At 40.2% G+C, this 25,126-nt stretch overlaps 3 protein-coding genes across 4 annotated transcripts; 1 reads left to right on the top strand and 2 right to left on the bottom strand.

Annotated features, from left to right (window-relative positions):
* Nucleotides 1–96: 96 nt before the first annotated feature.
* drc8 (dynein regulatory complex subunit 8) lies at nt 97–2,635 on the top strand. Its single transcript, XM_074667008.1, has 7 exons — nt 97–143; nt 328–412; nt 654–726; nt 1,542–1,618; nt 1,967–2,009; nt 2,235–2,301; nt 2,398–2,635. The coding sequence occupies exons 1-7, from the start codon at nt 119–121 to the stop codon at nt 2,514–2,516; spliced, it is 489 nt and encodes a 162-aa protein (XP_074523109.1). The 5' UTR covers nt 97–118; the 3' UTR covers nt 2,517–2,635.
* A 1,529-nt stretch (nt 2,636–4,164) lies between these two features.
* adpgk2 (ADP-dependent glucokinase 2) lies at nt 4,165–14,860 on the bottom strand. The gene is made up of 7 exons (XM_074665655.1): nt 14,558–14,860; nt 12,609–12,768; nt 10,112–10,302; nt 9,897–9,993; nt 8,623–8,759; nt 8,169–8,305; nt 4,165–6,818 (listed from the first exon to the last, which is right to left on the bottom strand). The coding sequence occupies exons 1-7, from the start codon at nt 14,754–14,756 to the stop codon at nt 6,267–6,269; spliced, it is 1,473 nt and encodes a 490-aa protein (XP_074521756.1). The 5' UTR covers nt 14,757–14,860; the 3' UTR covers nt 4,165–6,266.
* A 1,180-nt stretch (nt 14,861–16,040) lies between these two features.
* On the bottom strand, nt 16,041–22,812 carry ctsba (cathepsin Ba). Of its 2 annotated transcripts, none has more exons than XM_074667058.1 (11): nt 22,656–22,812; nt 19,729–19,856; nt 19,547–19,632; nt 19,319–19,433; nt 18,342–18,457; nt 18,118–18,203; nt 17,899–18,045; nt 17,555–17,671; nt 17,243–17,371; nt 16,845–16,926; nt 16,041–16,657 (listed from the first exon to the last, which is right to left on the bottom strand). In XM_074667058.1, the coding sequence occupies exons 2-10, from the start codon at nt 19,849–19,851 to the stop codon at nt 16,853–16,855; spliced, it is 993 nt and encodes a 330-aa protein (XP_074523159.1). In that variant the 5' UTR covers nt 19,852–19,856; nt 22,656–22,812; the 3' UTR covers nt 16,041–16,657; nt 16,845–16,852. The 2 variants fall into 2 exon arrangements, with proteins under 2 accessions (XP_074523159.1, XP_074523160.1); XM_074667059.1 differs by having other exon boundaries at nt 19,729–19,852; nt 22,656–22,799.
* Nucleotides 22,813–25,126: the final 2,314 nt, after the last annotated feature.

Raw genomic sequence — 25,126 nt, 5'->3', positions numbered from 1 at the left:
TTTAAGTTATGAGTTATATTTTAGGTATACGTCTTGCGATGTGGTCTCTGTCATCAGTTAGCTTAGTTTACTAGCCAGCTTATTGAGACGGTTGCTTGGCAACTGACTCAACACAAGCATGGCGGAGAGTAAGCAAAGTGCAGGTTTGTAAAGAGTTGGCTAACAAGCGCGGCTAGTCGTACTTTATGAAGTCGTTTTATTCTGTAATAAGTGGGGCAGATAGCTTACTGTCTGTATGGCCACAGAGACGATGCTGTCTTATTTCTAGCTGAAGTAAATACTTTCCGTTGCTAACCCACTCTGGGTGCTTTTCTCTGTGTCTGCCAGAGGCTGCCGCTTCCGATGTTCATAAGAAGATCAAAGCAGCTTTTGATGCGTTTGACCATCAGTTAAACAGCACAGTAGATGTCAGGTGAGTCCTAATAATACAGAAGGGCTGTGTTGGGCTTATAAGAGATGAACTAGATGGCTGTAATTAACTGTACTAACTATACTCAGAAAACAGTCCTCTGTAGTATTAATTTTCCAAGTTTCATACCTTTAAAAAACATATGAAACAGTGAATCCTGAAGACCTATCTGGGGACAATACCTTTTCTTGGCAGGTATTTAACATTTAACTGACTGCACATGATGTGGTGTTTTTTTTTCCAGGGAGATTAGCACCATCGTCTATTCATTGGGTTGCTTCCCTACTCTGGCTGATTTACACAACTTTATTGCTGAGGTAAAGTGTTTAATGGTGATATAATGGTGTTTAATGTGAGGAACATTGTTATTGGTGCCAGACAGGCTGGCATGAGTATTCCAGAAACTGCTTAAAAGCAAGGTATGCAGATAAATATCTCTGGGCACACATGTTAAACTTTGGAGCAGATAGCATAGAGCAGCAGCAGCGGACCACACCAAGCACTGGCCAGCTAAGAACTGGGGACCAAGGATTCAGTTTCAATTTGGCATAAACAACATGACAGAACAGTTCTAACCTGCCACGTATCAACGGTTCAGGCTGTTGCTGGTGTAATGGTGTAGGGGATATTTTCTTGACACATTCTAAAGGAATACTTCCAGCAGGATAACACTCAAATGGGCCCCACAGTCACCAGATCTCCATATAGTAGAGCACCCTTGGGGCGTGGTGAAATGGAAGATTCTCATCATGGATCAACTGTGATGCTATCATGTTAATATGAAGCAAAATCTCTGAAGATTGTCTATAGAACCTTGTCAAATCTGCCATGACAAATTTAGGCAGTTGTGAAGGGCAAAGGGGTCCAACCCAGTGGAGGACATACTGTATAAAGTGGCTGGATAGCTGTATGTGCAACCTTATTGAAACACTTCTTTAGTTTTACATTGTACCGCTGCTGGGATTAAAAACTTTATGTTTGGATTATGCCTTACTGGTGAAGTGTGGAAAAGGCAGATACTCCTGAAATTGCAGCTAATGTTTTAAAGTCTTATGGTCAGGTGTGTTAGAATATCTTTAATAAGTTGTTCAAAAACCAAAATCCTGAGGCCTTGTTCTTTATTTTCAACCAGGTGGAAGAGGACCAAACAGGATACGTCCACTTTGACAAGTTCCTCCCAGCCATGACCAAAGTGCTACTCGAAAACAGGTAGGACATTAATTTCATTCACATTCTGGGTAACATCTGTAAGCATTGAACTCAAGTGACCTATCACAACGTTTCAGACTGCTTTTACATTTGGTTAGGGAAGTGGAGATGAACATGTGATCAGATGCATTCACTTAGATGGATGTCATGATAAATCTATGAGTTGATACTTGAGAAACCCTTTGATATAAGCCATGACTCTTTCTTTTGAAACTCTTTTTTGTGTTTAAATGCTACATGAGTTTTAGGCAGTTATTTGTAGCATAGAATGTAGCTATCTAAAATCATATTACAGGTCACAGAGATAAATAACAATGATGTGCGTGTGTGTATGTGTGTGTGTGTCAGGTTTCCTCCCATCCCTGAGGAACGTGTGCTCCAGGCCTTTGAGGTGAGTGCAGCTGCTGTTTCTTTGTTTCTCCTGGGCTCTAGTTTCGGAAGCACGAATAGGTTTGCTAGCTCTGTTTTATCCTTAGCTGCAGTTTCCTCTGACCTCTTCTTTTTCAGCACCACCAACTACACTATACAGAAAATAACTGAAGTAGTAGAGCCTTTAACAACATAGTGTTTCTGACTTAAGTTTCTTAAATTCTAAAGGCATTGCCTCTGTTTCTAGGTTCTGGACAAAGAAAAGAAAGGATACCTGGAGTCTGAGGAGCTGACCAAGTACCTGACACAAGAAGGCAAGGGTTCGACATATACTTTGAGGGACAGGGTGAAGAACTGTTTTATGTTTAACCACATCCATGCATATTTGTTTATGACTGTTTTTTAACCAGGTGATGTCTTCAATCAGGCTGAGATGGATGAGATGCTGTTAGCATTTGCTGACCCTGAGACTAACCGTATTCACTATAATGACATAATCTACCAGCTGACCATCGACCCTGACAAGTAGTCAAAGTAAATGTGTGTGATAAACTTGTTCTGGTGCTAAAGCTCAATTCAATTCTTTAAAGGAGCATTGTTTCACAGAACACTCATGCTGTTATGGTTCCATTCAATAAAACTGAAGCAAGCCTGTCTTTTATATTTTTTCCATCAGCTTTTTTTGTAATACTGCGCTTTAAGAGAATTTGCTTTCACGCTGCTTGTGTGTTGAAATCAGTTTTTGACATAATTTTTTCATTAATTCAAAAAAAGAACTTAACATCTTGAGATTATTCAAAGATATCGTGTACCACAGAGAGAAGATGCAGGAATTGTAGAAGGCAGCTTCGTGTTGTCCCAACCAGATCCAAGGATTAAAATAGAAGCTGAGGCAGAGGGCTGAATCTAAAAATAGCCCAAAGCAGTGCAGAAGCTGGCTGGAAATAACTTGAATTTTATAGTCTTGGTTCTCAGGAAAAATCTTCATTTTTAATCATGTGTGTATAAAATATGAGACAAAATGGAGCAGCTCTGGTTTATATGAGCAGTTCTCTTGGCTATGATCCCTTTCTGATTTTACTCTAACATGCTTTTTACTTCTGGGAAGGACTTCTGTATTGTACAAGTGAATCTGCACTTCTCTGCAATCTTGTTCTTTATCCTGCTCTCAAACACTGACTCAGTGTTGTGAGGGACATTATTACTCTAGAGCTGAAACGATTCCTCGAATGATTCGAGGTACTCGATTACAAAAATTACTTGAGTAATTCTCTCTGCCTCGAGGAGTCGTTTAATTTTAAAAAGATCAAAGAGTGGTATTTCAAATAGAGCTGAGGACATATTAAGAGAGTTTTCAGACCCCTCAAGCTACCTCTTATACAAAATAGCAACTAGCAACAAATCTAGCTTCTTTTCTGGAGTTTGGAGACTAATGGGTCATTCTACAAAACGGGTGACATTTGGGTCCGCAACATTTGACGAGATGTACAACGCACAAAAAATGTGTCAAAGTGTGTTTACAAATTTTGGAGCTACCAAAGCAAGTGCTCTTATTGACATGCTGTATCAGAAAATTCTTTTTCTTAAAGAGAAAAATTTTCATTTGAAAAATAACTGCTCTTTAACTAAACAAAAATGTGTTTTATCCGATTACTCGATTAATCGATGGGATTGTCAGTAGAATACTCCAATACTAAAATATTCGATAGCTGCAGCCCTATATTACTCCATACTAAAAAAACTGCTCTGCATTCAGGTGTAATAAAATATGATCTTAATATAAAATCATAGTCTGAAACATGCCCTGAGCTTTTTGAGAGGCATTATCATATTTATAATGAGATAAAATTCTCTGCAGATTAAGGAACATGGCATTAATGAAGTGAAAACTAAACTTAAATAATGGAATGGGCTGGATGCTAGAGATTGGAAGAAGAAAAAGATACAGGGTTCATCATACTGAATCATATTGTTGTAGTGAAGAAGCCATTGTGTCAAAACTGTTCAGAAAGTCCGAAGTCTCCCAAAAAGTGTTTGTTAGGTCAGCTTGTCAAAAAGTCAAATGTGTATACTCTTGAAAAGCTCAGCCATGATGGACATGAACCCAACAAATAAATGACTCAGAGTATGAGTAAATAAAAGCAGTGAGTGTCTCATCAGCATATCATTTTATCTCATGAAGTTTTGCATCAATCAACATGCATGAAACAGTTAAACACAGCATTGGAACAGGGATGACATGATTTATCTAGAGCTTAGATATGTACATGATATGGTACCAAGCACAAGCAGTCCTGAATCTGAACATGAGTGCATGCTGACGTGTTTCATTTCACAGTACAATAATGACCTGTTGAACTTTGCTTCCATCCACTGGGTAAGACAGAGGCATCAGAAAATACAAGACAGGCCTACAGGTATAGAAAAAGTCTGTATTAAACATTCCCTTTTACACTAAAAACAAAGAGTCAAGAAAGAGTAAGGCTCATTCAGCCTCGGCTTAATCAACAAAACTGATAAATCACCAGAGGAAAGAATGAAAGAAATTACTTTACCTTCATCAGTCTCCTTAACATCACATACGACACACTGTAACATAAATACATGTGTTCCCTGGTGACACGGGCTTTAATAATCAGCTTCCCCTGTCGAAGGTGAAAAAACAAAACCAGTCATTTTATGGTTTGTTTTTGTCAAATTAACTTCACTCTGAATGAAGGAAATCACTGAAGTCAGGTCTGCAAAGGAATGTTTGATTATTCAAGTTCATAACACATCAAATAAAAGTGATTTCAACCCTGAAAATAGTGGATGTCCACACAGAGGCAGAGTATCCCTCTAATATTGTTCCAGATGAAAGAAATCCATAGTAGTGGTTGAAAGAAAACAGAGAGTAACTCAAACTCCTCACCAGAGGGTGTGAGATAAAGTCTAAAGCACGACATTTTCTGTGTGGTCCCCTTTTTCACAGCTTAAGGGGGATTCATGGAGACTAACACCCTACTTTCAAGTCAATTTTAAAATATCCTGTTGTCATTTTTCAGGATAATCTAAAACCAGAGGTGAAACTTCTTTGCACTGCCAGGAAGGTTTCCTTTGTATCAGTGTTGTCAGCAGCAGTCAACATTATTTGGTCCTTACAGAACAATAAATAGACAGAGAGGAAGGCAAGAAATACGTCCACAGAAAGTCTGACAAAGAAACACGAGGGAAAAAAAGAGAAAAGGGAAAAACAGGAAAGGAGAAAATAAGACATGATGGAGGTAGAGAAGAGATTTTTGACATCATATCCAGCTACCAACAGTAAATTCTGAACATAGTTGCATCATTAATGCAAGTGACACGCAGAGGAATGACCACCTCAAAACTACACAATCCAACCATTATGCACATTTTTTTCCACATATACTTGGAAGAATGTGTGTGATCAACTTGCTTCCTCTTACTTTAGCCATTTTAAGTGAGATAAGGTAGAGTAGAGGCAGAATAGTTCACTTTTTTGTTAACTTCTCTGCAAGGCAAGGGTTGTCACAGTCCGCATCTCTGCTGACGACTCAAAATGATCCAAGGTCCAGCAGTTTCAGTGATTCATCATCTCTGGTTTGCTGCATAGTGAAGTCACAGGTTGGAATAAAGACACTTTATCATACAGCAGAAGTTGTGCAGCTTTGTCAGCTACTAACAAGAACAAAAACACTTGCTCTGTAACCAGGGCAGGACCAGGATGCATTCAAAGTCCTGATACACAATTCAAACAACAGCAAGCCACAGGCCTCCCAGAGGCAACCTATTGACAACAAGCTACTGTCTGTTTGACTTGACTCACTCTCATCCCTTGTTTCTTCCTGGCTGAAGGATAAGGCCTTTAAGAAAAAGAGGAGGAGGATGGAAGTCAGGTGATGGGCTGCAATGACTTTGCAAAGATTCTGGGTGGAGTGGAGTGTGCCAAGACAGAGCGGGGCAGTGTTTCCTTTAAAACTAATCAAACAGGATACAAAAAGGTTTTGCTCTCAGGCACAGAGTACATATAAAGGAGTATAAAAAGAACTGAGCCCAAATCTTTAACATGTGGAGGTCTGACTCGATTCAAAGCCATTGTAACCCATCACATGACTCCTGAGAATGAAACCAGATTTTCTTGTGGAGCTGTGAAGATGAAAGCATTAGCCGGATTTCACAGGGCTAATTTGCATTACAGGTAGATCAAGTTTCCAGAGTCTTGTATTATTCCAACGTCAGGTCAGCTCTACACACAGATAACCTGTGTGTAGTGCTGCTCTTAAATTTGCAGCACCAGACCTGCGGCTGAGATGTTGTCCCCTCCACCTGCAGTTTGATAAACCTCAGTGCACACCAGCACTGGAGCTACACAGATCTCATAGTCGTCCTCGTCCCAGCAGCTGACAGGCCGGCTTTCCTGCAGAGGGATTCTCTGGCTGCCCTCCTGCCTGCTTACAGAGAAGGAATCGTCCATGATAAGCCTGGCCTTGGTGGGGTCAATGTCGTTAGAGCCGCAGACGTGGCGGTTAGCAGTAAGAGAGGCTTTGGCGGTGGCTGACATGGTGTTCTTCCACTGGGAGCCATGCGTCACAATCATGGCCTGGAAAGCCAGTGTATGGACGTGGAGCCGGGTCAGTGGTTTACTCTCACTGCTGTCACTTTCTTCTTTGCTGTCCCTGTGGCGCTGGTTCAAAATGCGATAGACCTCCCTCATCTGGTCGAGGACGGTGGCTACACGAGGGTTTGGGTCTGAGAGCACGGTGATGTTAGAGCCTTTCAGGAGGCTGAGCAGGTTTGGAAGCTCCTGTTCATTCATCCCCAGAGAGTCCGCCTGCAAAGATGACAAGTCAGGATTAACGATGTGTACCAATACCACTAGTACTTTTAATACGTAAAATGTCAATGAACAGTGACAGATCATTTTGAACAAAAATTAAAATTAAAAATTAAAAAATTGCAAAATAAAACTAACAACTGTTTTTTTTATTATTTTTTGAATAAACTGAAGTGCAATGTAAAACACTTTAACTGCTAACTCTCCCTGGTTCATGGATGTTGTCTGAGCAGGACCTGACACACATTTGCTGTGTTGTAAAACCACAGCAATGTGGTGCTAATTACTGTTGCGGAAGACTTCCTCAATGAAAGACTTTTTTGCCTTGAGTATTAGCTGCTGGTATCAGCAGCCTTTGTGAGTAAGGCTGGTATAAAAACCATACCTGATACTGGTACTCACCTGTCCCGATCAAGATAGGTGAATAAACTCAGGATCTGCATCTAACAGATAATGATCAAGTGCTGTTTGTTTAAAACATTTTTTAAAGTAAGCAAGTACTTTGTAGGGATGGTGTAATTTTCATATTGCTTTATGCCTTTCTATAGTTAATTCTCTAAATTGCCTCTATATGTGTCACAATAATACCTGTATTTGCCTTAAAGTTATCTGTACACAGAGATAGGGATGGGTACCGAATTAGGTACTTGTATAGGTACCGACCGAATTCTGTCAAAAGTACCGGGTACCGATTCATGTAAAATCAAAAGGTACCATGTTTAGGTACCTCAATGCATTCTTGTGACTGAGGGAGTGGAAGAGTTGGCGATTTTCCATGCTGGACATGAACACAGTATTGCAAGATTACGTATTGACAAATAAATATGTTAAGTTGAATTTTTTTTAATTATCATTATTATTAAACAAGTTTACATTTTTTTCCACATAAACACAAAAAAGTACCGAGAATTGGTACCGGTACTGATTGCCAGGTACCGGGCATTAGTACCGTATCGGTTCAAATGTGAAAGGTACCCATCCCTACACAGAGATAGCGTGGCCCTAGTCTGGGTTGGATCAGACTCAATTTAAGCCGTAAGCTTGTACTACATCAGGCTCAGCGTACACAAACTGCTGTATTATCCATAACTGTTGATACAAAGCACCAGGTTTAAAAGGAGGAAATGTATTGTTTAACACACTCTTGTTATCTGAACATGTAAATAAAGGAGGCCAAATTGATTAGTCTGCAAATATATTCAAAAAATTTAAAATAAGGAAATCTAGTTCAAAGAGAACTGGTTACATTTGTCAACAACTCGCCTTGCATTAGTCTGTGCATTTGAGACATCTTCACGTTCACTAGTTTCATTGATTTAATGTGTTAAGTTGTTCAGTCATACATACGCGGGGGATGACGTAGTGAAGCAGCTCTTCCATTATACTCTCCTCTACAAAACTGGCCATTTCAAAATGGACCCCCAGCTTTGGAGATGAGGAGGACAGGAGGTCAGCCAGACGGGAGAGGAGAGCTTCACGCTCACCTGGAAAAATTAAAGGAATAGTCAGGGTGAGAGGAGAAAAAAAAACACACGTATCATGTAAGCCATTTGATATGTGATGAAAATAGGAAGAGAAAAGAAAGAGAGGGGACGATGAATAGAAGGGCATAAACTACGACACATGAAAGATGACACTGAGGTAAGCCAAGACTCAGTTGATCTGCCAGTCTGGGAAGTAAGTAACGACCTAGTTCATATCAGGACAGGTCTTCACTGCTTCAACTTAGACAGTAAAAAAGTCCTTTAACGTTGAGTAAAACTGTCTCTGATAACTGGGGTGGTCATCAGTCTTTTGTTACCTGCATGGAAGGGGAAGTTATCCATCATCTGCAGCCCCCCCACTACAAGCAGGTCTGGTTCAAAGTCTTCAAGTTTCTCTGCAAAGTCTTCCATGGAGGCCAGGTATGGGTTATGGTCATCACTGTGGACGATATATCTAAAGAGAATAGAGCATAAACAGATTCAGATACAAATATGACAGACAGCAGTCCTCTCACAGCTGAAAACATGATCAAAACAGTTATTCCTTTACTTTTTTTCAAAATGCTAGACTGCTTGTAATCTGCACTAGAAAATAAAATGACGTTCAGTTATAAAAGCTATTAAAGGCCCCATGCTGTACAAAAAATACTTTTTTAAGTCTTTTAGTGAAATTTGTGGCTCTTTGGCTTTCCTCCCAGCCCACAAAATGTGACATTTACCCTGACCTAAAACGAGCTGTTTGGAATTTCCGGGGTTTGCTGACATCAGCGAGTCTCTTTTTTGACCAATCAGGAGCAAGTCTGACCTGATTGGTCTACTGGAGCAGATACCCCTAAACCCCCTCCCCGCCCACTCCTCTCCCTGTTGCTGGAGAGATTTCTCTCCAGCAACAGGGAGAGGAGTGTGGCTGTTTTTGGCTGTAAACAGCCACATAGTTCCATGCACAAGCCTCCCATCTCGGAAGAAGACAAGACTAAGTGGCTAGAGTTCATTTATCAAGGAAATGTTCCAACTACACTCAGTAAAACTGTGCATGTGTGTGCTAGTCACTTCACGGCCCATTGCTTTTCCAACTTTGGACAGAACAACAGAGGGCTAGCAAATAGACTGGTCCTGAATCCAGGCGCATTACCAACCATCCACCAACAAACCTCTGACCCTGGAAATGTGAGTATTTCAAATGCTGTGTGCTGTGGAGCAGATGTAAGAGCTTTTCCTCAGTGTCCCCCTGTCTCTGTGTTAGCTTCAAGATGCTAACTTAAGCTGCTGTTAGCCTGTTATTTTAGCCTATAATTTTACGGTAGATGAGCTTCGCTGTTTCTAAACATTGTGCACTTGGAGCTCGTGGCGCCGCTCTCAGTGACATGGAAGAGCGGGGCGGTATCAGCGGTGGCTCATTTACATATGAAGGCCCACTAAATCAAGTTACTACCATTTCATGAAAACATCAATGATCCATATTAAACTGCAGAAAAGTGTGTGTTTGTGTGTGTGTGTGTGTGTGTGTGTGTGGGGGGGGGTTACTGTAAGTATTTATTACACTCACATACAGAGTCTGAACATTTGAACCAAGCTCTCAGTGAACACCGACCTGTTGGCTCTTCGTGAGGTAAAGGGCCCCCAGCTCGCACCAGAAGGATACTCCAGGATCAGATGGATGTCTGGCTCCTCTACTACGTTACCTGCCACTGCAGAAACACACACAGGATGAGGAGTCAAAGTAACATCAGAGAGGAGTCTATAGGGTTGTTAAAATAATAAAGGGGGTATCTAGAGTGTACAAGCAGTTTGTTGGCCTCTGTGTACCTGTAATGTGCTGGGACAGAACATCAGTAAAGTCTGGGCTGAAACTTCCTCCCAGCAACACATCACATCCCTCTGTTGCCATGCGACCAGCCATGACCGGGGCATTGCCGCCTACTGACCATCTGTTTCCAGGTAGGTCACGGGACGCTTCAACCAGCTCGCTGAAAAGAGTCTCGTTCAGCACGAAACGCCTGCAAGATGAATACATGTGAAACACTTAAGAAGAAAAATGACAACACAAAAGTATCAACATCATTTCCTCTAATAACTGCATCCAAGGGTCAAATAAATTATTTCTGAGTCAATCCTTTACAATCACAACTGTGTTCAAATGTGCCATGTAAATAAATCAGCCTTAAACCAGTCAGTTAGCTGAAATATCACAGTGAACACAGAATAATTAGTGAAATGAGAGTGAGTTATGGTGTTTCTTTTTAACCACACACTCTTGTTTAAATAAATAGAAATTAAATAAACTGTGATGTCTGCACTCATGTATCAATAGCTTGAAATTTTAATGAGATCATTAGGATAGCGAATGTGACAGACGACCAATAAATGATGCTGTAAATGATTGTAATTCAGGTAATAGTAAACGATAAATAGACTCTGCATTCAAATGGTGCCCTTTCTGCTGCACTAACTAGTTACAGTCTTTTACTTTCACTCATTCATTTACTGATGGTAGAAATGTCATGTGACGCACCCATCAGTGTAAACTGAACCCAGCCACCAGGGGCAGCTTGGGATAAAGTGTCTTTCCCATGAGGCCTAAACGTGCTTCAGAAGATCAGGTAATTAAAATCTTTTTTTGCTAAAATCGCCAAACATTTACAGATGGCAAACTTCAAATAAAATCTGAAATACATGTGAGAAGGTTTCAGCAGACTCAATGCACCAAAGTGATGGAGCGGTAGAATCTTAAACAAGACAAGCCTGGTTCTCATTCTTTTATGTAGCACAAGATAAAGGGAAGTTGGAAACTCCATCAATCAACAAATTAGAATGTTATAACTGAGTAAAGGGAGAGTTTAAATTGGCAGATTGTTTAAAAGTTATTAAAGAGCCCTTAAAGAGACAGACACTAAATAAATACTCACACTCTGACTCTAGCTGTTTAAAAACTGGTTGGTACAGAAATCAGTGGTTGGAGAGATCTCAAAGAGTCTGCAGGCTCTGTATCTCAGGATAGGTAGAAACTGAGATCCATTTCCTCATCACTTGTCCAAATTAGGAAAATATTGGACATATTTTCCCAAAATTTACAAATTTATGCCCTGAATTTCTTAATGTCCCCAAAGAGGAACAGATCCAGAAGATCCAGCCGAATATGTGAAAGCTTGTCAGAGTTAGACAGGTTTCTGTGAGAGACAGTTAATAATGTGTTATTTGGTAACAAAAACCATCTATGACCATGTAAATATAGATCATTGTTGGTTTATTTTATGTTTTTTATTGTTTTATTGTTTGATGTTATTACTTTTTGTTCTTAATATGATATTGTCAATACATTTTCCTAATCCTTTTATTTATATAAAAAAAAAAACTTCATGCCGATAAAGCTCATTTTGAGTTTGATATCTGTACCTCATCACTTCACAGGCGTCTATATCTCACTGTGTCTCTCTGTAGCTGCAGGTGTGTCCTGTCATATCGAAGGACATGGCGCCATCTTACACACAGAGTAAGACGAGGAGGGCCAGTGAATGCAAACTAAGCAAAAGAGCAGGTTTATGAAAGCTGATCTTCACTTGGCAGCCATCCTCAGTCTCTTTTCTTTCCACATTACAAGCTTTGACCTGAGGGTTTCCAAGTTACGGTCGGAGCTTTCCCGCATAAGTTCAGCCTTCTTCAAGCACTGGCAATCACATGTTCAACCAGAAGTCAGGGCAGAACAAGAAAGGAGAAATAACTACAGACTTTGAAGGGATAAGTAGTTGGTTCCTGGGTCTTATTTCAATTTCTAAATTTCACAGTAAGGCCTGTTGCCCCAAGGCTGAAAGACTCCCCAGATAGAACAGTAGCGGTCGCAAACGAACGAGAAGAGAGGGGAGTAGAACAGCATCAACATCTGATAATCTAGGATTGCTGCAGAGCAAGTCATGTAGATAGGAACGACGCCAAAAGAATGTGAGGATTTAATCAAGCTCTCAACTCTTTGTCTGATTCTGTTTGATAAATCTGACGAGGGGAGATAAGGTCTGTATTTGTGATTATTTGCATGTATGTCCCTCCTGAATAGCCCCCTACACAGCCGTGGTGGAATTTGAGTGTGTGTGTTAAAGAGCATGTGAGGGGGAAAGAATGCTCAGCCGCCCGAGGGGTCCAACAAAGAAACTCTTTCTAATTTGTCCTCAGCTGGGCTCAAGCCACAAACCGTATGCGTGCTCCATGTTTCCTTCTTTCTTGTACGGTTGTACTGAATCAGAGTCAACATATTGATGTGTTCCCTGAACACAATTATTTAACAAAGGTGACAAACACAGTTAGTACTCACTCTGCAGCTGCTCCTGGTGCAAAGAAGTAGGCAAAGCTCTGGGCCAGCTGCAAAGCATTTTCTATGTAGTTATGATGAAGCGGCTGGTCTGTAGGGGGGAGACCAATCTTATTTAGCAGTGATACCCCATCCACTAACAGGTCCACACAGCCTCCAAAGCCTGTGGAGTAAGGGATAAGCAGAGAAATTGAGGTTTTAAACTGCTCAGGAACAAGATTTATGCAGCTTTGAAAGATACAGAGACCAAGACACGGCTTAATGGCAAAAAAATTGAGGAACACTGAAGACCCTGCAGTCAAACGGTGAAAACAGGGCACACAGAAACAAAATGCCAGGGTGCAAGCTTTGGTAAATTGAGCAGGGAGAAATCTGAACACACGCAACTGCTGTGACATTTGTCCTCCGCAGAGGTTTGTCAAATGTTCAGTTTCAATTTTCAGTTTCAGCTGCTGGATCGAACACCAACAACACATGGCCTCTAGCTATAAAGATTTTTGTGACGAGTCTGAACAGGGATCAACACACCAAGTGTCTATGCATCAAACCTGTTTGCAGTAAACCATGTATGTTGTTATGAAACTTATATTGCACTGTTTTTTTATTTATTTGTTTTTGAAAATTTAAAGTTTTTAAAAACAACATCTGAAGCACCCCCAAACTATGTGATACTGCATGGAAAGGCGTACATCTGAGGTGACTTAATTGTATTCTGAGTGATTACCTAGTAACAGGTCTGACTGCGTGGCTGAGTCTGCGGCTAAAGGTTGAACAGATATGATGATCAGCTCTGTTGTGTGCCTGTACTGGGGTTCAAAGTTTCTCAAGATTTTAGAATAAGATCATCACAGAGCTGACACAGCCCAATCAAGTTAAAAACTTAATTCATGAAAATGCATGAAGCCACTTCAAGAGAGGTGTTCTAGCTTTCAATGCTTTTATACGTGAAACATAAAACATTTGAGTATACATGCAGATTGTGTGGTGCTTCTTTGTCAAGATGAGGGCAGAGGCTTTCATCTGTTAATCTGGTTAGTTTAACCTACATTTGTTAAGCAAATATTGGCTCCAGCACGCACTTTTTCCATTACCAGTTCAAACAGAAGGGACCAGAAGGACAGAGCTCCACACAGTGTTGGAGAGCGGTGGTAAACATGTCGTTAGGAAAGGAGTTAAGGGGGTGATTACCTGACAAAATATTAACAGGAAATATTTTTTTATATTTCAATTAAATCACTGCTTCTTTACATTGTATATAACTCCATACAGACCACTCAACCCCTTTTAATTTCAATCTTAAAACCACAATATAGGTCGTTTATTAATTTTGTTCATTCATAAACATTAGAGGAATTGACAGCATTTTATAACAAACTTTTCTTGTCTGGCTTCATTCTGTTTATACAAAACTAAACTGTAAAACTTTACTTGATTATATCAGTTATAGCTCTGCTGTAGTTTGACCCCTCACACTTTAAAGGGAGGAAGTAGCCGCCTGCAAAGCCACACTATGAACAAACTTCCTCAGCCCTGCAGAGCTATGCCTGTCAGATAAGGAGATGAGACTGTGGTGGGTCGTGTTGGTTGATGAAGGGTCTCTGCTCAGAACAAACTGTTCCACATTGTAGGACAAAACGCTGATCTAGACACTGTGCAGATCCTTCACGATCAGCTCTTTTAAAAAAAAACCTTCATAATTTAACCTTAACCTTGCTTATGTTGAAACATTACAAGCAGCATTTCCATCAGTAACACTCAGTATAGGCTTTGATATCAAATTTATTTATACTTTTATCAATTAAAAATGTATCATTTGTAAGTGCGTTAAAATAGCTTACCGATGCCAAAGTCTAATATTACGAATGGCATTCAGGAACCTTTATTAATTAATCTAAAACCAAAAAAACCTCTTGCTAACCAACATTAGCATGCTCCCCCAACCAGGCACTCACCGATAGCCACTTTAGGTCTGTGGACGTCATTCATCCCGACCTTACGTTCAGCCCGGAGAAGAGAGGACAGCACGGCGTCCAGTCGATCGTCCAGCACTGCATTCTGGGGTGACCTGAACCAAAGGGCCAAAAGAACCACGAATAGGGACACAATAGGCCCAAATTTCACCCACGACACCCTGCTGCCTCCCCCTTCCATATCTCAGCTACTACCCAGCTCCAGCGGACCACAAACACACTGCTCAGGATCGAGCTCCTTCCGCCCGTCGGAGCAGTTAGAGCGGCGTGTTGAGTGGTCCGTTTGTTTTTCGAGCCGGAGTGTCCCGGATGCTATTAAGCGGATGTTTATAGTGCAGAGAAAAAAAACACATATAAACCAACTTCAAAGCGAAACCAGAAGAATTTACCAGATTATTTTTATTTTTACGTATCTATTACTTTTTTTTCTGAACGAAGACTCCTTTTTGGGGTATGCCGCTTTTAACGGAAGACCGCTGTCCCAGCAGAAAACAGGCCATTTATTTTACTTTGAAGGGGGAGGGTTTTTAACTGACAGCAAGGCGGAAGTAGCTCAGGTCAGAACAGTTAAAGTCATACACATGTATCAACAGGTATCAACATGTTTACATCCATGCTTACAGTGTGTTTGTGGTCTGTCCTCAAAGCACTCCGGGAGGAGTTTGTCGCTACTTGAGAAAAGAATGACATATTGATTTCTATGGTGGTGGCCCTAAGTTGAACTGCACAACTTCAAAATACAGTTCAGTAAATGCATTCTTTTTTTTTTTATCCAACATAATGTTTTATCCAACATAAGAATAGTTCCCCTCCATGTGAATACATTTCAAAAATGTTTGGAGAAAAGCAAATTATTTCACGGTATGCAGACATTTTACATTCGTTGTCCTTTTTTTGTAAAATGAAATGTTCCCTGAAATACTGAGCTTTGAGTAATCATTTAAGGAAAAATTTACAGGTTTGTTGGAATATTTTGCGTTTCATGAAATATTTCCAATTTTCTTAAATCTTTGTGTCTCCATTTTATTTAACATTGTTTCAATCATATTTTTATTTTTTCTATCAAAAGTTATCAGCCTTCAGGGCCAACTTAGAAAGCCCCCAATCAGCTACAAAAACGAAAAAAGACCCAAGTGTTGTGTCTTAAAGTTAACTATTGCTGGACGTTGTTGTGTAAGTGAATGACCCCATGCTACAGAAAAACGACTTCACAACTTTTAGAGCCATGAAATCCTTGAGAGCAATACATTTTTCAGCTGAAAGGAGGCTGACTTTTACCAAATGTTGATTTTTACTGCATGAGTTACAGGTCAGTTTGATATCCCAATTAATATTTGCTGCATGAGCTGTCAACAAATCTGGGCAGATATCTATTCATCGGACCGACTCTTTCCATCACATTGTGTCTAAGCTGAAGCATAACATGTTGGAAAAACTAATAACATGAAAAAAACAGACAAGCATATTCAATTGTAAGATCATATTTGTAAGCAAATATCTTTATTTATTCAAGGTGATAGCTGAGATGATGATCATAGATCAATAAAGACATACAATGAAAACATTCAATTTCAACCATATAAAAAACTAAGTTTAAAAAACACTAATAGGCACAATGACAATGATTACATCAGAGTGGCTTTTGTGGTTGCACCATATTTTTGTCCAATAATAACTTCCTTTTGATCCATGACGGCTAATATGTTCACAGGTTAATGTCATTATTTAAAAAGAAGCAAACTTTTGACCGACCTTGCTTTGAAAATGTGAGAAAAAAAAAACTCATTACCACATACACAAAGAACACCTTCAAATCAACAAGAGATTTGCGCTCAGATATGTCACTGTTGTCATTCTCTGCCAAATTTACATTATGAAGCCAAGACATTAATGAAGCTAAAGGTGCTCTTAGGTATGTTTGTTTTGTTCACTACGGAAAACCTGAAGCTGAGTAAGTGTGAGTGTAAGTGGATCAGTGGGCTTTAACTACAGGAATAAAGCTGAATGCCGTGCAACTTCCAGAGCAGCAAGTGGAGTGTGTCGCCCTCTGGTGGTGATTCAATGCAAGTCAAGCTCAAAAACCTGAAAGAGAGAACAGTAAGGCCACGACTTCAAGTCACATCTTTTCAAAAAAACGAGTTATTCACGAGAGTTTATCCATTTAGAGTCAGGAGGCCTTTTCAAAAAGACAAATTTCAAGCATTGCCGTCTGGTTTGAGACTTTGCTGTGTAGACAGTCTTATACTTTTATTACATGCTTTTGTCTTACCTTGGTATTTATTTGGGGATCCCAGCCACAACTTCAGACTCAATACCACAATGATCTGATCCACGCAGAAATTTAAAAAATCCTGTAGACCAAAACAGTTTGCACATAAATATACAAGATTAAGAAAAACAAAGTCCACACTAACACCAACAGGAACATGATGTATGTGATTTGTGTCTTACACAGCTGCTAAGTATATAAAGTTCAGGGGGTTTATAAAGCATGGAAGAATCATGAATTTACTGTTGCAGCAAGACTGTTGCATTCTTAAAATCTCCAGATCCACTACAGTAATGTTTCCCATGTTAAGTGTAAGTGATGTGAACACTGTAACCTATCAGAAATTACTGTGGCTGTGTGTATTATGGTTCAGTGACAAAATTTGCTTCTCTACTCACCGTTATCACCCCAGTCAGTGTTCCAGGAGTTTGCACAGAGCCAGTAAGGAACACCATCCTCCTCTCCCCAGCCCAGGATCTTGATGGCGTGGCCTCCAACAGGAGACCCAGACACATGCTGATACACACCTGAAGAGAAAGAGGCAAAGACAACAAGGTGAGTCAGAGTTTCACCTGAAGTGTTCAAAGGAATGACCAAAAGAAACATTTTCAAGAACACCGAGCAGGTCTACTGAAACGACTTCAACCTGTGCTCAGCAGACTGAGAGTGCACTGCTGTCCAGTGAAGTGTGTGAAGCTGTGTTTTCTTACCAGACTTGTAGAGCACAAAGTCTTCATAGACTGTGAAAGCTCCCTCTACTGGTCCATTCTTCAAGATCTCATGCTGGATCTGCTCCTCATCTGACATCACTGCGTAGGATGTTTTACCTGAAAACATACTTTGAGTCAGAATCCTGAGATACCTGTGTGTGTTTAGTTAAAACACACCAGTTATATGCTCAAGCTTATCCAAAGATAAACACACTGCTTGTGGCACAAACAGGAGGGATTTGAAGGGGCAGTGACTAAATCAGTGATGCATCAAGATGTATTTTTGCATAGCCATTACTGGGAAGCACTGAAAGGAACTTGAAACTCTCTTCTGCCTCACTCACCATAGTGCTTGTCCTCTCTGTAGCTGGGAGTGTATCCAGGTTCACACTGGAAGACGCACTGTGGCGTCTCCCCACCCTCTCCTGTGCAGGACGGTCTGCTGCCGTTCACATGGTGCTCACAGGGAGGGATGGTGTAGGGACGACAACCTGCACACACATCCAGTCAGAGCTGTAGACAACAGACAATAGTGCTGTCTTACAGCACAGTCTCAAACTCACCAATGTGGGAGTCATAGAGTCCTCCAGAGACCAGGCCTGAATTAGTCCAGAAGTCCCAGGCTGCAGAGGGGTAGCCACCATTGCACCTGAAGGGTTAGAACAAATGTTTTTACCTTCAGAGAGAATCTCAACATTAACCTGTCTCCAGCCCTTAAGATGTTTGCTTGTTGGTTGCGAATTCATAGCCAAGTAGTCAAAGACACTTTCATGTGTCTGCCTCTCACCCCATGCCACAGCCCTTGCAGCAGGTCAGAAGGTCCTCTGAGGAGATCTCCACACTGACCTTGGCGTTGCTGTGGATACACACTCGGTCAGAGATGGCCTCTGCAGCCCCAAATGCCTGTGGGTAGAAGAACCAAAACATCACTCATGAAAACTGGAGTCAAAACATTTCTCCTTCTCTTGAGTCAGGGTCAGGGGTTTGAGGCTGTCTCCTGCTGTCTAGAATTTGAAGTTATGTAAAGTAGGGATATCACGATTTGATACACTGATCGGTATTGGCTGTATTTGGAGGATAGCTCAAGGAATGATCCAGTTTTCAGCACTGTCACGCTTTACGGCTACTGTAAATCAAACCATGTTGCAAACATGTCCTCTGTGTGGGACTACTCGTTGGAAAGCAATGATGGTAAAACAGTGTCTTGCACCATTCATTAAGTGAGTGTTCCTCAAGGGGGTACCAACAGGGCTCACTATAATACAACAAATATGATTGGCCATTTACAAGGTAATCACCCAACGGAGTGCAGGATTTATCATAGAAAGGAAAAGAACAGATAAGTCAAAAAGAAGTCTCCTTAATTTTGGGGGATCAGTGATCAGGGATCGGCCCATCCTTACATATGAAACTGATCTTATATACCTCTGGGAAGGTCTGACAGCCAGCCTTTGTTGCATTTTGAGACCTAAAACTCAGGACACTTTATTTTTTGTTTAAGTTAAAACAAAAAGATTTTATTGCTTCACATGTATTGTTTAATGATTTTCAATAAAATAAGATTGCAACATTGAATATATATGCTGTCAGTTATATAAAATAAAAATCGGTATTAAGGCCAGGCTTTAAAGATCAGTGATCGGCCAGAAAATTGTGATTGGTGCACCCCTGGTGAGATCCTTGAACATCTCAAAGATCAATAATAGTCTCAATAACAAACAAGATTCTTTTGGCGATCTATTCATGTCACTGTGTTCATCTCACCCAGCAGGATCCACAGGAGCCCTGGTCTCTGATCTCTTTGATAGTGGGACAGTTGGGCCACTGCTCTCTGCTGTCAAAATTTTTGGGCAGCTTTGTGTTTCCAGTATACTGAACCCTGCAGAGCAGAACAGTATCATGGATGAAGATGTGACAAAGAGCATCATGAAACACATACACACAGTGCATCTGTATTCAGGAGACATGATGTTTAACAGCACCAACACTCACATGACGGGCAGTTTAGGTCCTTTCAGCATTGTGCCGCAGAGCCTCTGGATGTAGCTGTAGTCGACATTATGGAAGTTGTGACCAGCCTGCAGATGAGAAAGGAAGTTTACTCACAACAGTCCTGCGTCATGACCCACTGTCAAAATCAAATTAATCAATGCTGCATTATAATGAGCATTCACCTTCCAGGTAGTGTTGAATTTATTGATGTAATTGACCATCTCACTGGACAGAGGCTTGAGATGGGGTCTGGCCAGGCTCACTGACAAGCTGGCAGCCAGCAACAAGAAGGCTGCACGGCACATTCTGTCTGAAACATAGAAAATGAAGAAAGCAAGTTTCTGGTCATTAAAAGTTTTAATTATATCTGAGCCAAAGTCATTCTACTCCATGCAACACAAGACATATTTTAACTGCATTAATGGCAAGTAGGCAGCATTTGAAACACCATAAATCATAGCTTTACAATGCTCTATCATATCAATCATTTAGATAGTGATGACAATCAGCATAACACTCTAGGATTAAATATTTTCAGTAAAAAGGAAAAAAGGCTTAAACAGAAGTTTTATGCTTAAACACAAGCTATTTCACACTTTAAAAAAGCCCACTCCTCTGGACTAGAAAACCTCTTGCTGGTTGCATCTGTAAGTGGAACACACATGTGCAGTAAATGCAGAGAGCAGAGAAAAACCTCTTATCCTCAGTCATGCTCCAATAGGAACATTTCAAACCCTGCATCAGTAGCTAAGGTATTTTAAATACTTCTTTAGATTTACATCCACTTGCATAAACAAGAAATGTAGGTAGAAAAAACTGATCCAGTCTTCTTTAAAAGAGAAAGCACTGAGTAACCCAGAGCAGGTTTCCTGATAAAGCCAAACTTTCTCTCGTAGGTTTACGGGAATCGAAATTATTAGGAGGAACTATTAAAGGAGCTATTAGATATCATAATGTAGCTATCAGACAGCAGAGATGGTCATTATAGGCAGGAAGCTCAGAGAGAGGAAAAATCAATACTAGTGCAGACACTGCTCTTCTTTGTAAAACTACAATGCTGAAGCAACATTCAACTTCGTGCTCCTCAAATATTAAAACAGAGTTTTTATTTTTGTTCCAAAAAGCCTGATAAAACTACAATCTGGATCCATCTATCTGGATCCATGTGATGATCAAAGTCAGTGTAAATGACAACACCCTCAGTGATTACACTGGCACGCTGTCATTCAGCCTGACTTGTTTCTGCTCCTGTAAAACTCTGCTTGCTTGTTCAGGCATATCCTGGGTCTGTTGAAAGACAACAGAAAAGGAACCACAAAAACATACAGGGACTCAGGGAGGGGGTGAAAAAGGGATTTCCAGTGAAACTGGTTTGATATCACATGACAAGGTCAGGAAAACATCATGAGCAAAAAGTACAGAGAAAGGAGGAAGTGAAGAAAGCTTTGTTTCAGTATAACATCTGTTCCCTGTTTTCCACCTTATAATGCGCTCCATCACATGAGAGGGTTTGTGATAACTTCACCTGGAGCTTATGAGGGCTCACCTTTTCTTGAAGCCACGGGCAAGTGGTTACAACATGTACAACATTTTCAGTCTAATGCTAAGAAAATAGGGATTCCTCTGCTGGGTATTTTATCACTTGTCACTTTCAAACGACATTTTTTTTTTTTTTTTTTCAGATTTTAGAGGAGTGGATCACAGACAAAAAGGAACTCTGCATTCAAAGTGTCATTAACATGGTTTAGGGAAGTGAAACATCTTTTTGCTGATCTGCTCTTTGTTTGCTTCCTGAACAATCAGCCTGATGTCAATACATTTCCACACAGTGGTTATATCAGAACCCGAAGAGGGCTTCACCAACACGCTGAGTCAGAGCTGACAGCTGTAGGGTTTCTGTGGAGCAGTTTGCACACCATATTTTAAAAAACAGCCCCTGATAGGTTTCAGCTTGATGATGACAGGTTATTTCTGATGCTAACCTACAGATTTTAGACTAAGGGCTGTGATGTTTCCCCTTTGTGTGGGTGATGACAGAAATAAGAGCATTGGTGCCAAAACCACAGAGACAAGATAGCTAAGTGCTACACTAACCCTCTCAGAAGACAAACCAAAAGTTTATAAAGTAGAATGTGCAAACCCATGTTGAAGATCAGAAATCAAAACGGTCTGAGGAAATTTGCAAGAGAACTATTAGTCCTTCTGGATCTCTTCTCATATTACATGTTTATCTCTTTGCTCCCTAAAAGACTACATGGCGTGCTGCATACAGACTTTCCCATCTGATTATACAAACAGATGTAACACCTTTTTTCTGACACTACACAGTCCAGGAGGTCTGGAGCTAAACAACCCAGAACTTGTCTTATCTCATGGCTTGCCCTCAATACAAGATTTTTTTCTTGTGGCTATGACTGAAAGAAACGCTTATGTCCCTCCACCATTTCTTCCTCACTGAAGGAATCCACTGTAAAAAGAGTCAGTACTGTGTACCATTTCAAGTAAATGGGCCTTTTAACTAAAACCAATCAGTTCATTTAGTTACACTCCTGCTGTGATCCTCTGATTTATCACGGACATGTGTCTATCTACATGACGTAAGTCTCGATCCCTCTCCTTTGGACTTTGTGACATCTGCTCAAATAAAGCTAGTTTCACTTTCCATTGTCCAAACGGTTCAGTATCAGATTGCATGTTAATTTCAACTTGAGGTTTTAAGTTCAGAGTATCTTTATCAGTACAGCGCAGTTAACACCATTTCTATTAGCATGGGTACCAATGATTAACTCGTGAGATCAACGCATGACAAGGAAATGAGCTCCACCTGCTATCTTATCACCTGTGACCATGGAGCCTGTTTTAGGTCACACGGTCAAAAAAACAACACCTGATAAATAAAAAAACAGTAAACACGACAAAGTATTTTTAAAATAGGCAAATAAAAGTGTAAAGTATTGATCTAGTACATAATGTGTTATACTTAGTGTTTGATGACAGTGTGACAGATGTAGCTAGCTGAGCTGCTAACAGCAGGGTAAACAATCTCTCAATAACGGCTGATTATCCTCAACATTTCAGGTCTAAACCTCTAAAAATCAAAGTCAGTTACCTGCAGCACGTTTATCAGCTTTATGGTGTTAGCTTCAGTAAATCTTCAGCTCCAGGTTCCCCCTCTCAGCCAGTCTGCCCCCGATAAACAAAGTGTGATTGGGAAACGGTGCTCTGCTGTCTTTTATGCCCGTCACAGAACCACGTGAGCCGGTCGGTCACATGAATGCAGCTCATGTGATCAGATCATCAGTCAGCAGCAGCACTCTTCATGTCTCACTCAGGCCTGTGGGTGTCTGAGTTAAAGATCAGTGATGTCCAGTCTGAGGCAGTTACTGACCTGAATCAGCATTAAAAGAGACCAAAAGACATTTTTAAACGTGTGGTGCAATGGTAGGCTAAAGGCCTGCTCTACATTGTTTGACAGCTAGATGGTGCCAAAACTCACACACCTCACACACTCCAATAAGCTTCACCATAACTATATGACAACTCCATTCTGTCTGAAACCCCAAACATCCTTAAGACTACTCGATGGATAGCTTTGGGTATTTAAACTGAGGCATATGACTTCTCTAGTCTTTCCTGCCACTCTCCATCTTTCCAGTCTCTAGCCCACTGTTCCCACCAACCAACCTACCTCTATTGTAATTACCTGCCCAGTTGTTTCCTAGCTTCGTCCCCCTGCCTCCTACTCTGTCTTCACTTCCCTCATCAGCATAGTCTTGTTTTATATTGTGTATGGCCTTCCCACATGTGTGAAACACATGTCACCCTTTATGTTTAATCCTGCTGTAGGCCTTCCTGTTTCTGTTTTTGGCTGACTCAAAACAAATCAACCGCATAATTTTTTTTTACTTAATCTTCATTTGTAACTTATTTTATGATGACAGCACATAGGTTATATAAAAACATATATTTACAATGATATAAATAACTGATAACCCTGGCAAATATACACACAACAGTAAACAAACGGTTTCTCAACTTTACTTTAAAAACGTGCAACTGAACATTCCTGCCTAATTGTAAGAGGTGGACGGTTTGTAGAGTTGGTGCAAGGAATAAAAATGCATGTTCTGAATCATTTAATTTTTTCTTTTCTTTTTTGGGCCATAATATCTCTCAAATAATTCCATTAATTGTACCTTACAGAGGTCACATGTCAACAGCCACCCGAACCATGTGCATATTCATAAAAACAGGGACAATAACTTTTACTTACACAAAACTGAAGAAGTAGACTAAGACACTCTACCCAAACACTCAGGTGTGAAAATGTTAATACACTTATTCAGTTAAATAAGAGTGCCAGAGAGTTTTCCTTGTGGTTTTAATGGTAACAGGCTTATCTACAGTAACTGATAAAGAATACATTTGACAAAAGCACGAGACTGCTTCTTTAACAATGAATGAGTAAGAATGGATGTAACATATGAGTCATGACTGATTGTGTAGATGGGGCCTACATGCTTTATCGTGCTGTGGATTACCGACCACAGAGAACATCCTGATTGTCTGGCTGCTTTCTCTTCCTTTACTGAGTCTGTCATCTGACTGCCAAAACTGATGAAATGTGAAAAATACTTCAAGCACAGCCCACCAACATTAATCATTACCAAACAAGTTTCAAAAGAGCACATCCTCATTTTGAAGACTATGGGGCAAAAAGTACAGTCCTTTGGCCAAAAACATGACTAAAACCAAATCCTTTTCTTATTGACACAGAATTAAACTATTTAGAAGAAAACTCATTTCTCCCAGTTTGTTTATTTTCTTGTATTGTTTATTTTTTTAATTTAATTTGTTATTGTCATCTATTTTTTGTATCATTATTTTTTTTCTTAATTTAATACCTTAAGCTTTCTGTATTCCTTCATTTATTGCAGTAGAGTTTGTCGGCGTGGGGGTATACTGTAGCTTGAGTTGTTAGTAATGAACTGAACGTACAACACATGCATAAAATAACACAAAATCAAGATGAGTTAAGCCTATGGTAAATGGTATTTATATAGTGTTTTCTAGTCTCTGACCACTCAAGGCACTTTACAATGCTACACACCCATCCACACAGAGGTTTCTATTGGGAACCAGCTTTTTAGCTAACACATTCACACTTATTCATACATACACCCCTGACAAACAGTGTCTTACTCAAGGACACTCCGGCATTTGACTGCAGGAGCTGGAATTGAACCCCCAACCTTTGATTGAGAGGAGACAACTCTATCACTCAGCCACAACCACCCCTGGTTCAACCCTGGTTTAAAGGTAATCTTCAAAGGTAATCTGATCAGATTTTGGTTATATGATTAAATCAAATTTTAGAAATGTTTTTTTAGAGGGGGAAAGATGGATTTCGAATTCTGATCGGATCACATAATCCAATCCCAGTTTAAATCTGGATCAAACCCTCAGTTTGAGATGTTCAGAACTTTCAATAGGATTTGGTAATTTTGATTTAAAAAAAAAAAGGTTATCCAGATCCCTACTGGACGTAGGATTTCAAGGTGGATTTTAGAAAGTTAATGT

The sequence above is a fragment of the Halichoeres trimaculatus genome, unplaced genomic scaffold (genome assembly GCF_033239565.1).
Source record: "Halichoeres trimaculatus isolate MK-OKI-2021-1 unplaced genomic scaffold, fHalTri1.1 fHalTri1_scaffold_3, whole genome shotgun sequence".
NCBI lineage: Eukaryota > Metazoa > Chordata > Actinopteri > Labriformes > Labridae > Halichoeres > Halichoeres trimaculatus.
The sequence above is the reverse complement of the archived record's forward strand: the minus strand, read 5'-3'. Positions and strand labels throughout refer to the sequence as shown.